The sequence below is a fragment of the Oncorhynchus tshawytscha genome, linkage group LG09 (genome assembly GCF_018296145.1).
Source record: "Oncorhynchus tshawytscha isolate Ot180627B linkage group LG09, Otsh_v2.0, whole genome shotgun sequence".
NCBI lineage: Eukaryota > Metazoa > Chordata > Actinopteri > Salmoniformes > Salmonidae > Oncorhynchus > Oncorhynchus tshawytscha.
The window spans coordinates 35,824,453-35,841,950 of NC_056437.1; the positions used below are offsets into that span (position 1 = coordinate 35,824,453).

The following is a 17,498-nucleotide window of genomic DNA, read 5'->3' on the forward strand; positions in this document are numbered from 1 at the left end:
AATGAACCATAAGGAACTTGGAAATGTCTTGCAGTCTGTCGAGCACATCAATTTTAATGGTTTTGTGATACAATCACACTGTTTTCGAAAAAGCTCATGTTCCTACACACGTGTCTTGTGAGGAATCATTTGTTATCGTAGTATATTAGTTGTGGGCTTCAAACCTCAAACTAAAAAGTGAATATGGGGGAGGGACTTCCTGAAGTTCTGTCCTACCAGAGCGAGTAGCGTCTCTCCTAATTGCATCGTAGTCGTGCCAGTCTTTCCTTCGCATGCCGTCCCGCCCCAGCTGGGCATTATTCCGGGGCCTGACGTTCAATCCCTGCCAAAACACACAGCAACAGGGAGTCACGCATCAGGACATACACACAGAGGGTAAATTGCACACAGACACATACCGACACACATACACACCGACACATGGGAACAAAGGGTCGCACATCAAGACATCTAAGAAACCAGCAACCCTTCTGCTAGAGCCCGTCAGGCTTGATGTTAAAGTAGCTAACATTCTCACATTCTGAAAGCATACCAGAAACAACCAGATAATGAAAAACAGTTGTCCATTATCCAACTGCAGAGAACCTGGCAAAAAAAATTAAAAATACATTTAGTCTACTGATTGTCAATATTAGGGCTGGGAATTGACATTACAAACATGCCCACTACAGTGCATTTGCAAAATGTATTCAGACCCCTTCACTTTTTATTATGTCTAAAATTGAATACATTGACACTCAATCTACACACAATATCCCATAATAACAAACCAGAAAAAGGTTGACATTTTTGCAAATGTATTACAAATAAAAATGTAAAATAAACAGAAATAGCTTATTTACATTAGTAGTCAGGCTATTTGCTATGAGACTCAAAATTGAACAGTTGACAGTGCATGTCAGAGCAAAAACCAAGCTATGAGGTCGAAGGAATTGTCCGTAGAGCTCCGAGACAGGATTGTATCGAGGCACAGATCTGGGGAAGGGTACCAAAATATTTCTGCAGCATTAAAAGGTCCCCAAGAACTCAGTGGCCTCCATCATTCTTAAAATGGAAGAAGTGTGGAACCACCAAGACTCTTCCTAGAGCTGGCCGCCTAGGCCGAACTAAGCAATTGTGGGAGAAAGGCCTTGGTCAGGAAGGTGACCAAGAATCCGATGGTCACTCTGACAGAGCCCCAGAGTTCCTCTGTGGAGATGGGAGAACCTTCCAGAAGGACAACCATCTTTGCAGAACTCCACCAATCAGGTATTTATGAGTGGCCAGACGGAAGCCACTCATCAATAAAAGGCACATGACAAACCGCTTGGAGCTTACCAAAATGCACCTAAGACTCTCAGACAATGAGAAACAAGATTCTCAGGTCTGATGAAACCAAGAATGAACTCTTTGGCCTTAATGCCAAGTGACATGTCTGGAGGAAACATGCACCTCTCATCACCTGGCTAATACCATCACTACGGTGAAGCATGGGTGGCAGCCTCATGCCGTGCGGATGTTTATCAGCGGCAGGGACTGGGAGACTAGTAAGGATCAACGGAAAGATGAACGGAGCAAAATAGAGAGATCCTTGATTGGATCCTTGATTGGGGTGAAGGTTCACCTTCCAACAGGACAACGACCCTAAGCACTATGGTAGCAATTCTATAAGATGAGAGAAACTACAGATACTTTTAAAAACTATTATAAAGTCTTGCAAAAATGGATTATCAACCATCCACTCAACACTGCATAGTTGAAAGCTCAACGAAGTGTCAGTTCTCAGCTTTTATAGAGAAGCACATCCTTTTTGTATACGTGGCAGTCAGCAGATAGTGTGTAGAAGGCAATTAGTTGGCTGTGCAGATTTAAGAAAGCATGAGGTTTCATGTGATTTTCACAACAGCCAAGACAACACAGGAGTGGCTTCGGGACAAGTCTCTGAATGTCCTTGAGTGGCCCAGCCAGAGCCAGGACTTGAACTCGAGCGGACATCTCTGGAGATAACTTAAAATAGTTGTGCAGTGTGGCGGAGGAATCAGAATTAGTTGGGTAACATAGATAAATAAGATGTTTTATTGATCTAATATGCTTATGTGAGATACTTGTCATTAGAATGTATCCTTTTGGACTATAATGTTGGCAGTTGCACTTTTTTCTAAGCTGGGGCTCAGTCATTTGGGGCCCAGAGAGTGGATAGGTCAGGCTTGTCTTTTACATGTCTCTGGTGCTATGCAGAATATCAGAAAGGGAAGAGGACAGCATGGAACATTGTCTTCATATGTGAATGTATCTGTTAAACCATGTGAAGGGATGGCGTAATTAAGGGGGGAACCAATTAATTGACTCCACAATGTCTGTGCGCAAGTCACTCCCCTCAGTAAGCTTGTCCAGGAGTGGGGAGAAAGGGGAGTATATAGAGTTGACAATTGAGTTATGCCTTGGATGAAGTAATGTTTTGGTACTATGAAGTACCAGGAACGAGATTAGAACCTCATTTTAGAGACCAAACTGAGCAATAATTTATAGCAAATGCAATCTGGCTAAGGGATACTCCTTTCTCAAGTAAAAGGCCCTTTGTGAAGCGTTCCAAAGATCTGTGGTTCGTCATGTAAGTTGAGAGGGGTGTATCTTTTCTATAAAAGATCTCAGTTGGGACTCTCAACAATTCATTATATATAGTGAGTTGTTGAAAGTCAAAGGGCTATTGTAAAGCTCATATTATTAAAGATGAAGTTTAAGTATAACTCTGACTGGTGTGTGGGTTGTAACTCTACTCATTTGGTAATACAGGACATTTCCACGACAGCAGCAACTCTCTCCATCCAACCTTACAGAGCTTGAGAGGATCTGTAGAGAATGGGAGAAACTCCACAAATACAGGTGTGCAAAGCTTATAGCATCCTACCCAAGAAGACTCAAAGTTGTAATCGTTGCCAAAGGTGCATCAACAAACTATAGTAAAGGGTCTGATTATGTAAATGTGATATTTCAGTTTATTTGTAATACATTTTCCCAATTTTTCCCGATTGGGACTCTCATAAGGTGGCGCACAATTGACCCAGCGTCACTCGGGCCGTCATAGTAAATAAGAATTTGTTCTTAACTGACTTGTCTAGTTAAGGTCACACACACACACACACACACACACACACACACACACACACACACACACACAGAGCAAAAAGTTATTTTGTTGGCATTTACGCATGTCCCCATTACCAGTAAAACATATTCAAAACCTATTTCTTTCACTTACTTGCTGTGCTGTTTCTTTGTTCACTTGTTCAGTGGAACAAATGGAACGCCGTTTGAGTCTTTCCGTGTCAAAAAACGATACACGTCAAATAACACTATTTGACATGTCAAATAAGCTTGTTGACCAATCAGGACATTAATGACTGCACGTCACATTAATTTAACGCGTTCATAATTTTTTTTCAAGTAGTTATTACACTCACTCATGTCACAATGATTCATCGATACATATGCTATGATGCTGGTAAAGTTGTCTGGCGCGCATACAGTGCTGGTCATAATTTTAATTTTAATTTTTTTAAGCTAGCTAGCTCATGGATGCAAACAATGTTCTTCCCCAAAAACATATCAAAACAACAATTTGTTTAAGTAGCTATAGTTAGCTAGCTTATTATGAGTGTCCTCTAAAATAACCCTAATTTATAAGACAGTTCTTATTTGATTAATGGTGGTCGGATCCATCTATGTGAAGCTAGCCACAATAAAGATTTGGCACAAGTGGACTTTGCGGTTGAACAAATGATGCTTTATTACCAACGCGGTATTGTAAACACATCATGTGGCTGGTGTTTGCAGACTTTTTTGTACAGCTTTGACAGTGCTACTGTATCTTTTTTGACACACAAAGACCCAAACGGCGTTCCATAGTATGTATGTCGTGAAGCTAATAGCAGTGACGCTATTACTGTGCAACTCTGGTAGGGCAACATCTGAAAAAAAGCGCACTTGGTAGTGTGTACCGGTGCTCGACCAGTCGGCGAAAGCCAACATCACCCACGACAGAGAACGGTTGCTTTTCAAGGGCAATGAACTCTATTACCTTGGCGTTAATGGATTTTGGCTTTGAGTTGTCTCGCTGAAATGTTCTTACTCTTTCAAATGACTGCTTGACTTGTTGACTGCTTGATCCACACAGCAGACATTGTGTGGGCTAGGTCAGGAATGCTGTGTTGCATGTATAACATTTTACGTGGCGTCATTACGTCATGTACCTAAATTGTATAGGTGAGCACGGTAGCTTTGACATCCGTTTTTAACATGTGTGTTAAACTAGACAGACATCGGGCCGATACCGATGTTGCCATTCTTAGCTAATATCAGCCGATTCCAATATGTTCACCGATATGTTACAGCTAGGGATGCACGATATAACAAAATGTAGAAAAAGTGAAGGGGTCTGAATACTTTCCCAATGTACTGTATATGTCAGAGAGAGCCATGAAAAAACGAGTGTTAATCAGTCATGGAAATAAGTGCTGAAAACATGTTGGCTCAACATTTAAATACAAGATGGAGAACAAGCTATAGGACAAAAATGTTTTAGAGCAATTTTCGTAAACATTATGTACCTAACAACTCGATACTCGGGAGTCTCAGAATCTATATAATATTGTAAAAAATAATATTGCAATACTCTACTTTATCCACCGCCCCATCACTAGTCATTATGTTTTTGTTTTTTTAAGACTCAAACACAGATGCCCATGCTTGATTGATTGATTTAAATGAACCCCATTCTCCTTACAGTCGATTTGAGCAAAAATGCCATCAGTTATAATTAAAAGCAACGTAAACTCCTTCAAGTGCCCCTAATTTGCTGCTACGCTGGTCACCGTTTCGCAGAGGCTGTTCTTAAGACAGCAGAAGTGGAAAAGGGGAAGGAATGAAGACAATTATTAAGAAATTAATTTATGTTTAACACATTATCCTAGCTGTGTATGGTGCCTGTTCTGTTGACAGGCTGGGATGGTGTAAGGGAGGTCTTGATCACGCACGCGCACAAACGGCTCAGACACTCAATAGCGTGAGGTGAGAGAGCAGTGAGAGGTTTGAGTGCTACAAAGTTTAAACAATGGAAATTCAATGTTTCATTTCACACTTGACACCTCAGAGAATATCAATCCAAAGGCTTGCGCACACACACTTTTCTAACACTTTGAAAAATGCAAATGCAGTGATTTAGCCATTACCACTTCATCTTTCATGCTCTAAAATCTATCCTTTCAGAGTTCAGATGTCCCAAATTTGGTTCACAACACAATAGGGAAATAATTACCTCAATGGGAGGACGCAATGAGTAGAACATTGTTAATTCAAATGGCAAGTCTAATTGCATGGAATACAATTAATTATTAAAATCAGGCTGCTAAACAATATCACTGAGACGAGAAACAAACAACCCAACTCACAAATACAACTTCCTGGTAGGTGAGGGCAACTGATCCAGAGAGCCCTCCAGGTCACTCAACCTCCAACAGTATAACAGGCACTTGCAATGTATGTAGGCAATTAGGCTAGCCCTTTCTCTCAAACAGATGATACATCAAAGGCTTATGTAAAAGCTTAAACAGTTGCGCGCGTGTGTGTGAGAGAGAGATAGTAGATAGGCTATAGTATAGTGAATAGTAGTTCTGGTCAGGTCCCTGTTTATTACGTACTAATCTATTTGTCAAACAGCTGAGGGGCCTAAGTACACAGTACTGATAACAATGCACACTGGCCAGAGGTCACCAAAACACAACACGGCCCACTTTCCAACAGGTACTGTACGTGGTCTGGAGGCCATTATCTCTCCAGCTACTCCATGTCCCCCCAGGCTCTAGCCTACATGCAAGGAAACGTAACTGTTAAGATTCCTTTTCTTCAGTAACCTGGACAGAGAGAGGCATGAGAGGGAGGTTCTGGTTTCAATGCCTACACTCAAACGCATTGAGTGGCCTGTAAACACTCAACCAGAGCTGCTAATAGGTAGAGACACTGAGAAAAGTAAGCCTTAATTCATGAATACAAAACAAGTTTATTAAAAGGTGGGTGCTTTACATTGGTGGTAGATGGTTGAGTTACGCCCAGACTACAATGTAAAGCACTTTGAGACCTATTGAAAAGCATTGTATAAATGTATATTGCATTTATGCAATCCATCATGACATGATTTCACTGCACAGCCAATTACACCGAGTGTACAAAACATTAGGAAGACCTCTTTCCATGAGACTGAACAGGTGAAAGCTATGATCCCTTAAATCCACTTCAAATCAGTGTAGATGAAGAGGACGAGACAGGATAAAGAAACATTATATTGATACTTTGACTCCAAGTATTAACTTGTAAAATGTATAAAATTATTTATAAAACCTTTTTTTCCCCTTCATCTTTTTCAATTGTGAGCTAACATGTTATCAGCACTTTAATTTTCATGACTGATCAAAACTCATTTTCTCATAAGCTTTCATCTCTGCAGCATACATATAAGTGACCAATATGTTGGGGACATCAAATCACAATATCAAATATAATCGTGAGAATTGCAATACTGTATCGGCAACCTAGGTATCATGATATTATCGTATCATGAGGTTCCAGGCAATTCCCAGCCCTACCGCCTATACCATCTTAAGGCGTCCGCATGCTTCCCATGCAAAACATTTTGTGCATATATTATGACATTTTGTTTCGGCTATTCGTGCACTAGGGATGAAACGGTTACCGGTTTCACGATAAACCATGGTAAAATTCTCGATGGTTAGTATTACCTTTTCAAATTATCATTAAAACCGTGTTTGATTTTTACGGGTTGAAAAACTCATGGGAAATACTGTCCAGCATCAACCAAAGTTAGCAACAGTCTGAAGCAGGGGCAGCATGCAATGTGGGTTATGATTTGTGTGAAAACATGGCGGAAGGCAGTGACAGCGCTCTGGAGATTTTTCAGCATTCTAAGAGGACCAAATTAATTTGTTGTTTGTTGGTTTTCAATATAAAACTTGGTGAAATGATTTCAGTGTGTGTGTGTGTGTGTGTGTGTGTGTGTGTCTATGTACTTTTTGAACATTTCCATCACATTTTAACAATACCGCGATAATATTGATAACTGTGATAATTTTGGACACTATAATGGTGATATGAAATGTTCAAACCGTTTCATCTCTATCATGCACACAACATTTTTTTCTCAAGGCAAGGTTAAGTTAGCAGCCGAAGTCTACGCCCCTTTGTCGGTGATTGGTCAACAGTAGGGATTCTTCAATTAAGTGCGTCACTCAACAAGAGACTAATCATGTACTTTTTAAAAAATGTACTTGAGAAATACTGCACCAAACAGCTTAGTCAAAGACAGATTTTTAAGCATTGAGACATGGATTGTGTGTGTGCCATTCAGAGTGGGAATGGGAAAAACAAAAAAGACTCAAGTGCCTTTGAACAGGGTATGGTAGTAGGGGCCAGACGCACCGGTTTGAGTGTGTCAAGAACTGCAACGCTGCTGGGTTTTTCACCCTCAACAGTTTCCTGTGTGTATCAAGAATGGTCCACCACTCAAAAGACATCCATCCAAAATGGATGGAGTACCAGGCAGTTCACAAGTTTGGTAGGTGACTTATGACCATCAGCAGCATCAGAGCTTGGAAAAGCATAATTACCATGACTAAGCGGTCACGTGGAATTTGACTGCCTTCATGACTCGTGACCGTCGGTGTGGCGGTAATACGGTCACCACAAAAGCCCTGGGCGATCCTAACGTTTTGTATACTCAGCCTAATGATACAGGGTTAGGTCTACATTACGATATATTGCTTTTATCCCTGTCAGAGACATTGTATATCAGATTGCTTTGCTAAATAAGCAGGTTGAAAACAGTATGCCTACAATACATGCAGAACAGACACATGTTAATTGGCACAAAAACCAATTAAAAACGCTCAGTCATCCTCTTTTGAAAAGCTCTGACTTTCGCACTGTGCATCTGATGATCCTTCTGCTGCTGTATGTTGAGATTTACTTTATCCTTACAGACACAAAGCAAGCTGAGAAAATCATCTCTGACAGACAGGTAACCTTATTATTCACCAGCTTAGACTCACTGCCACACTTCCTGTACTGAGCCAGGCGCCGAGATCAAGCCTCAGTTCAAGAGAGCCGCTCTCAAAATGTCACGGTGAGAGTCTTTCCCCTCTGCTCTGACGAGGACCGACGAGTCCATCTGTGCAGATCCTGCTAAGAGGAAGCAAGATTGTGCCGCCCCATTTCCTTTTGATTAAAATTTCAACACACGGAGCTATGATATTCCGCTGGGGCTTTGCTGCTCTAACAAGACCTTGGGAAACAAGACAAGGAGCTTCGGAAAACTTTTTGCTGCGTGTGTCGGTGTTTCTAGTGACAGAAGAGAAATGAGAAGAGAGAGCGAGCGGGGGGGGTAGACAGATGAATAGGGCGAGAGAGGGGATAGGGAATAACAGAGAGCTGAAAGGAGCAATAAGATTGAAGGAGAGAGAGAGAGAAAGAGTGTGTGTGGGGGGTAGACAGAAGAATAGGGCAAGAAAGAGAGGGGAAAGGGAAAAACAGAAAGCTGAAATCTGAAAGGAGCGATAAGATTGAAGCCAATATACAGAAAGAGAGAATGGTTAGATCTTTTATTAGTGATGTGGGAGAGGAATCGATAGTTGAATATGCAATATTTTTTGATGACATTATTATAGTCGATACTTTGACTCCAAGTATCAACTTGTGAAAAATAAAATACAAGTTGGATGTAGCTGTGCCAAAACTCCAGTACTTTTTCATTCCATAGCTTGTTCAGTCTTTTTAAATAGCGAGCTAACATGTTATCAGCACTTTTATTTCCATGACTGATCAAAACTCATCTCTCTGCAGCAGACCTAGTGAGCAATATGTTGGGAACATCAAATCACAATATCGAAATGCAATACATAGAATCATTAGAATCATTAGAATCGCAATACATATTGTATCGGCACCGAAGTATCGTATCATGAGGTCCCTGGCAATTCCCAGCCCTACCTCCTATTCCATCTTAAGGCATCCGCATGTATAACAGTATAGCTTCTGTCCCTCTCCTCGCCCTAACCTGGACTCTAACCAGGGACCCTCTGTACACAGACAACAATCACCCCCAAAGCATCGATACCTATCTCTCCACAAAAGCCGCAGCCCTTGCAGAGCAAGGGGAACAACTACTTCAAGGTCTCAGAGCGAGTGACGTCAATGATTGAAACACTATTAGCGCACACCCTGCTACCTAGCTAGCCATTTCACACCGCTTACACATGCTTCCGCTTCCCTTTTTGTGACATTTTTTGTTTCGGCTCTTCATGCACACATTTTTTCCTCAGGCAAAGTTAAGTTAGTAGCCCAAGTCCCCGCCCCTTTGTCGATGATTGGTCAACAGTAGGGATTCTTCAAATAACTGTCATTCAACGAGAGACTAATCATTTTCATATAACTTGAGAAATACTGCACCAAACATCTTAATTATATGCACAATTGCGTGACTAAGACCTCCTCGGCAAGAAATGTAAAAATGAATGACAGATTTGAGTTACCTTAGATTAATTCTGACTCTATCGAGACTGGTTATGGCATCTCAAAATGGACAAAGTGCTATTGCTGCTTTTTTCTTGTTTTTCAAACTGTCTTTTAAGGGAGTATGCAAGCACTAGAGCTGGGACGATAAGCCGAAAATGCTTGACACCAACCATACCGATCACTTATAGCAGGCATTTTGCTGATATTGTTCATTACGATAAATTGCCTATACTAGAGAAATGTGACATTTAAAATGAAATAAGTTTGCAAATATGGCTGATGGTTGTAGCCATCAATTGTCCCATTAACCTGTTGAGTGTAGGGGGCAGAATTTTGATGTTTGTAAGAAAAACATACCCAAATGAAACTGCCTATTTCTCAGGCCCAGAATCTAGAATATGCATATAATTGTCAGATTAGGATAGAAAACTCTAAAGTTTCCAAAACTGTCAAAATATTGTCTGTGAGTATAACAGAACTGATATATTGCAGGCAAAAACCAGAGGGAAATCCAACCCTGAAGTGCTGTTTTTCCTGAAATCTCTCGGTTCCATAGCCTGCCATAGCCTGCCTTCGCTCCATTTAAAGGGATATCAACCAGATTCCCCATGGTGTGAACAGTCTTTAGACATAGTTTCAGGCTTGTATTTTGAAAAAATGAGTGAGAAAGATCACATCGCGTCATTGGATGGCTGGGTGCCAGTAGCGTTTTGCATGCACAACAGCTTGGAGCAGACATTTTCTCTCTCTCTCTCCTATTGAAGAAGCTACAGTCCCGGTTGAAATATTATCGATAATATATTATAAAAACAACCCGAGGATTGATTATAAAAAACGTTTGACATTTTTCTACGAACTTTACGGATACTATTTGGAATTTTCGTCTGCCCAGTCATGACCGCTCGAGCCTGTGGATTTCTGAACATAACGCGCCAACCAAATAGAGGGATTTTGAATATAAAAATAATCTTTATGGAACAAAAGGAACATTTATTGTGTAACTGGAAGTCTTGTGAGTGCAAACATCCGAAGATCAAAAGGTAAGAGATTCATTTTATTGCTTTTCTGACTTTCGTGACCAATCTACTTGGCTGCTAGCTGTTTGTAATGTTTTGTCTACTGAAAGAGATGTCCTTACATAAACGCAGTAAAGCTTTTTTGAAATCTGACACGACAGGTGGATTAACAACAAGCTAAGCTGTGTTTTGCTATATTGCACTTGTGATTTCATGAAAATTAAATATTTTTAATAATTTAATTTGGCGCTCTGCAATTCAGCGGATTGATGAAAATGATCCCGTAACGGGGTGGGTGCATCAAGAAGTTTAACAAACGATTAGCAGTTTAAAAGGATAAAAAATATAAAAATGAATTCAGGCAATTTATCATCACAACATACATTTTTGTCCATATGTCCCAGCTCGATCAAGCACACTCGTTTGGTTCGGCTAGGCGCCAGCCGAACCGAAGCATGATGACGCCTTTACTCAGTGTGAGCTGAACAAAATAGAGATCCACTATGGATTTACAAGAAGGAAACAAACATGCCAGCAAAGGCATATTCATATCCAGAAAAGCTGTTGTAACCACTAAATACTAATGTCAGGGAAATTAAACCGACAATTACATTAACCCAACATTAAATCAGATCTTTTTTCACAGACACATTTGTCATACTACCATCCGTGCTATGGCCCAGACTTACTGTACAAACATCCTTTCCACCGCTGATCAGAGTGATGCCCACTACCTTCATAATCAACACCATCAGATGGCTCCACACTGGCTGAAACTAATTTCACCAGCGGCTCTTTTCCGCTCCATCGGTATTCAGGGCACAACACAAACACACTAATAGTGCAACGCTTAGACGCATCTCTTGTTTTGTCTCGCGGATGCACCCAGTCTTTAAGTGACGGCCCACAAAGCATCTGCAATCAAGTACAAATTTGGCAGAGGTGAAAAAATATTATCCTTTTTTAACCGAATGAGTGATCATTAACTTTAATGTACTCTAAATCAGGTCTGCTGATCTGATGGCTGTACCTAGTAAATTGTCTGTGTGAAAGGGCGGAAAAGTGTATATGAAAGTGTGTGTCTCGACTGCACCCTGTCATTAATGAGAAAATGGTAAGGCAGCAGCAGCAATGGCCTATAACTTGCAAAAAGCAAGTAACATTTGAGGGCTGAAATAACTAGCAAAACAAATGGCCGGTCAGTCAGACAGACGGATAGAAAGGCTTCGTGGCATGACACGGTACGGCTGGACGCCAGAGGCTGCTCTCTGGATGAGTGCCAGAAAGCTGGTCCCAGTGACCTCAGCCAGGTCTGTAAATGGAGGGATTTGAAGATTATGGAGAGCCCTCTCTGAATCACGATCACTCTCTAAACTCATTTCCATCCAGCTCTGGTCCATCGTTAATCTCACAAACACCAGATTATCTATGGCATTGAGGAGGGCTGGGATTGATGTTACATCCTCCTCTGCTTGAGTTCTCATTATACAAGTCAAATATTTCAGAGTTCCAGATTTTGGATGTGCGACACAGTCTAGCCTAATACACACATGCCAATGCAGACGCACACACTTTAGCTCTGTGTCTACTCTGGGTATCCTGCTTCTTGTGGTTACTCTATCAGATAATGTGATGCATGGCATGGGACTGGCATTACTGGCTTTCCTATCGATGTCCAAACAAACATACGACCCAGAAGGATGAGGACGAAGCCTTGAGTTTAGCTAAAGGGGTATACATCTAAGGAAAGTAGAGAACTCCTGAGGAATGTGTCTGTGTTGCACAGAACGTTTTTTTTTACGTGGCGTCATTACATCATGTACCTACGTTATATACGTTTGAAGTCAGAGGTTTACATACACTTAGGTTGGAGTCGTTAAAAATCATTTTTCAACCACTCCACAAATGTCTTGTTAACAAACTATTTCAAGGCCTACCTTCAAAATCAGTGCCTCTTTGAATGACATCATGGGAAAATCAGCCAAGACCTCAGACCTCCACAAGTCTGGTACATCCTTGTGAGCAATTTCCAAATGGCTGAATGAACTACATTCATCTATACAAACAATAGTAGCCCTCATACCGCCCAGGAAGGAGACACGTTCTGTCTCCTAGAGATAAACATACTTTGGTGCGAAAAGTGCAAATCAATCCCAGAACAGCAAAGGACTTTGTGACGATGCTGGAGGAAACAGATACAAAATAATCTATATCCACAGTAAAACGAGTCCTATATCAACATAACCTGAAAGGCCGCTCAGCAAGGAAGAAGCCACTGCTCAAAAACCGCCATAAAAAAGCCAGACTACGGTTTCCAACTGCACATGGGGACAAAGATTGTACTTCTTGCAAAATTGTCCTCTGGTCTGATGAAACAAAAATAGAACTGTTTGGTCATAATGACTATCATTATGTTTGGAGGAAAAAGGGGGAGGATTGCAAGCCGAAGTACACCATCCCAACTGTGAAGCACAGCGGTGGCAGAATCATGTTGTGGGGGTGCTTTGCTGCAGGAGGGACTGGTGCACTTCACAAAATAGATGGCATCATGAGGAAGGAAAAGTATTTGGATATATTGAAGCAACATCTCCAGACATCAGTCAGCAAGTTAAAGCTTGGTCGCAAATGGGTCATCCAAATGGACAATGACCCCAAGCATACTTCCAAAATTGTGGCAAAATGGCTTAAGGACAACAAAGCCAAGGTTTTGGAGTGGCCATCACAAAGCCCTGACCTCAATCCTTTAGAACATTGGTGGGCAGAACTGAAAAAGCGTGTGCGAGCAAGGAGGCCTACAAACCTGACTCAGTTACATCAGCTCTATCAGGAGGAATGGGCCAAAATTCACCCAACGTATTGTGGGAAGCTTGTGGAAGGCTACCCGAAACATTTGACACAAATTAAACCATTTAAAGGCAACGCTACCAAATACTAATTGATTGTATGTAAACTTCTGGGAATGAGATGAAAAATAAAATCTGAAATAAATCATTCCCTCTACTATTATTCTGACATTTCACTTTCTTAAAATAAAAGTAGTGATCCTCACTGACCTAAATCAGGGAATGTTTAATAGGATTAAATGTCAGGAATTGTGAAAAACTGAGTTTAAATGTATGTAAACTTCCAACTTCAACTGGAGGTATGCATGTCAGCTTTGACATCGGTTTTGCACATCGGAGAGTTAAACTGGACATCGGCCGATACCGACGTTGGCATTTTTAGCTAATATCGTACAATTCCGATATGTTCACCAATATATTGTGCATCCCTATTACCCAACCCTAATTAAAACCCTTACTGGGATGCATGGATTAGTAAATGAATAGAGTTGCTCAGCCAGATCCCTGGGGCTGAGAGGAAAAGTGTTATTGGATTGTCTTTTTTTGGAAGATAACTTATTACCAGAAGCCTGATAAAAAGAACTGTCCATGCATTCACAATGAGGTAGAGAATCAGAGGACAGTTGTTCAATACTTGTTTTTCTGTTTCCATTACACCTGCTGGGTGAGCCCTGCTTTCAAACCTGAAGCCGGATCATACGCAGTCCAGCCATGCCCTACTGAGATACAAATCAGCTGCTTCCCCTCCCCAGGTTCATGGACAAAGAAACCGGCCAGGGAAGTCTGCACTCTGCAGATCACCTCCCTGGTAGTTAACACGATATAAACCCTGCCAACAAAGTATGCGCACTGCACTCTCTTCCTGAAGTTAACAAGACCTTCAGCTACAGTACTCTCTCAGTGTGTGGCACATTGAACTTTTAGCCCAAAGTGAGGTCAGTCCAGCTCAGCCCAGAGGACAGTGACTGGAGGGAGAGAAGTTGTTCCAAGTCTAGTAGCTTATATTCCATAGGCAGGGGCCTACAGTGAGGCACACAGACCCCCCTGGCAAGGGGGAGGCTCAGGTCCTTTCATCCTAGCAAGGCTCCCAAGCAGGAGTCATTATGCATGCCCTTGCTGGGCTGTGTCTACAGAGTAGCACAGCCAGAATGGGGCAGCTGCCACAGCCAGTCCTTCCACAGGCCCTCTTGGTCTCTTTCTCACTCTGCTCTAGTCTGTTGAAAGTCAGAATAGGGGTTGGAGGAGTTGTGGCCGCCATACTCCTGAAGACAAGTCACATACTTAAATGCATTAAGACACACAGACTCGCAGGGAGGTGTTGTGGAGGTGGTCCACTAAGCTCATGAAAAACATCAAGAATGGTTCCAAATGGGTAAAGAGGGTGGAATCAATATTTCTTAATTATGCTTTAACTTCTTTGGGACTGGGGGGGGGGCAGTATTGAGTAGCTTGGATGAATAAGGTGCCCCGAGTAAACTGCCTGCTACTCAGGCCCAGTTGCTAATATATGCATATTATTAGTAGATTTGGATAGAAAGTAGAGGTCGACCGATTAATCAGAATGTCTGATTAATTAAGGCCGATTTCAAGTTTTCATAACAATCGGAAATCGGTATTGAGCACCGATTTGCCGTTTTTTTTTTTTTACACCTTTATTTAATCTTTATTTAACTAGGCAAGTCAGTTAAGAACACATTCTTATTTTCAATGACGGCCTAGAAACGGTGGGTTACTGCCTCGTTCAGGGCCAGAAAGACAGATTTTCACCTCGTCAGCTCGGGGGATCCAATCTTGCAACCTTACAGTTAACTAGTCCAACGCAATAACGACCTGCCTCTCTCTCGTTGCACTCCACAAGGAGACTGCCTGTTACGCGAATGCAGTAAGCCAAGGTAAGTTGCTAGCAAGCATTAAACTTCTCATAAAAAACAATCAATCATAATCACTAGTTAACTAAACATGGTTGATGATATTACTAGATATTATCTAGCATGTCCTGTGTTGCATATAATCTGACTGAGCATACAAGTATCTAAGTATCTGACTGAGCGGTGGTAGGCAGAAGCAGGCGCGTAAAACTTCATTCAAACAGCACTTTTGTGCGTTTTGCCAGCAGCTCTTCGTTGTGCGTCAAGCATTGCGCCGTTTATGACTTCAAATCTATCAACTCCCGAGATGAGGCTGGTGTGACTGAAGTGAAATGGCTGGCTAGTTAGCGCGCTAATAGCGTTTCAAACTTCACCCGCTCTGAGCCTTGGGGTGGTTGTTTCCCTTGCTCTGCATGGGTAATGCTGCTTCGATGTGGTGGCTGTTGTCGTTGTGTTGCTGGTTCGAGCCCAGGGAGGAGCGAGGAGAGGGTCGGAAGCTATACTGTTACACTGGCAATACTAAAGTGCCTAGAAGAACATCCAATAGTCAAAGGTTAATGAAATACAAAATGGTATAGAGGGAAATAGTCCTATAATTCCTATAATAACTACAACCTAAAACTTCTTACCTGGGAATATTGAAGACTCGTGTTAAAAGGAACCACCAGCTTTCATATGTTCTCATGTTCTGAGTAAGGAACTGAAATTTTAGCATGGCATATATTGCACTTTTACTTTCTTCTCCAACACTTTGTTTTTGCATTATTTAAACCAAATTGAACAAGTTTCATTATTTACTTGAGGCTAAATAGATTTTATTGATGTATATATTAAGTTCAAATAAGTGTTAATTCAGCATTGTTGTAATTGTCATTATGACAAATACATTTTAAATATATATATATATTATTATTTTTGAATCAACCGATTAAATCGGTATCGGCTTTTTTGGTCCTCCAATAATCGGTATTTAAAATCATAATCGATCGACCTCTAATAGAAAGCACTCTGAAGTTTCTAAAACTGATTGAATGATGTCTGAGTATAACAGAACTCATATGGCAGGCAAAAACCTGAGAAAAAAATCCAACCAGGAGGTGGAAATCTTAGGTTTGTAGATTTTCAAGTCATTGCCTATCGAATGAATATACAGTGTCTATGGGGTCATATTGCACTTCCTACAGCTTCCACTAGATGTCAACAGTCTTTAGAACGTTGTTTGAGGCTTCTACTGTGAAGGAGGGGGGAATGAGAGCTGATTGAGTCAGAGGTCTGGCAGAGTGCCATGAGCTGATCACACGCGCTCACGTGAGAGCGACCTGCATTCCATTGCATTTCTACAGACAAAGGAATTCTCCGGTTGAAACATTATTGAAGATTTATGATATAACCATCCTAAAGATTGATTCTATACTTCGTTTGACATGTTTCTACGAACTGTAATATGACTTTTCATCTGAACTTTTCCCTGGACTTGCCCGCGCCTCGTGAGTTTGGATTGTGTAATAAATGCGCAAACAAAATGGAGGTATTTGGACATAAATTATCGACTTTATCGAACAAATCAAACATTTATTGTGGAACTGGGATTCCTGGGAGTGCATTCTGATGTAGATCAAAAGGTAAGTGAATATTTATAATGCCATTTCTGACTTCTGTTGACTCCACAACATGGCGGATATCTGTATGGCTTGTTTTGTTGTCTGTGCGCTGTACTCAGATTATTGCATGGTGTGCTTTTTCGGTAAAGCTTTTTTGAAATCTTACACAGCGGTTGCATTAAGATACAAATGTCAAATATATGTCAGCAAGCCTTCCTTCAAAAAGGACCTTTTATGGATTACAATTTGTGAAAAATCCCCAAAATCATGGTCTGCACAATTGGCCCAGCGTCTTCCGGGTTAGGGGAGGGTTTGGCCAGCCGGGATGCCCTTGTCCCATTGCACTCTAGCGACTCCTTGTGGCGGGCCGGGAGCACGCACGCTGACATCAGTCGCCAGTTGTACAGTGTTCACTCCAACATATTGTTGCAGCTGACTTCCAGGTTAAGCAAGCAGTGTGTCAAGAAGCAGTGCAGCCTGGTAGGGTGGTGTTTCAGAGGACGCATGGCTCTCAACCATCGCCTCTCCCGAGTCCGTACGTACATAACTACCAATTGAATTTCACAAAATTGGGGAGAAAAAGGGAGAAAAGTACACACCAAATGTATGTAT

The 17,498-nt window shown here is 41.4% G+C and overlaps 1 protein-coding gene across 2 annotated transcripts in view; it reads right to left on the minus strand.

The window, feature by feature from the left end:
* LOC112257878 (polypeptide N-acetylgalactosaminyltransferase 10) overlaps positions 1-17,498 on the minus strand; it is a 173,661-nt gene that overhangs the window by 89,612 nt on the left and 66,551 nt on the right. For both annotated transcript variants that reach the window (XM_024431801.2, XM_024431800.2), the window contains exon 2: positions 217-322. In XM_024431801.2, coding sequence (XP_024287569.1) covers positions 217-322 — 106 coding nt within the window. The remainder of the gene's footprint in view (positions 1-216; positions 323-17,498) is intronic.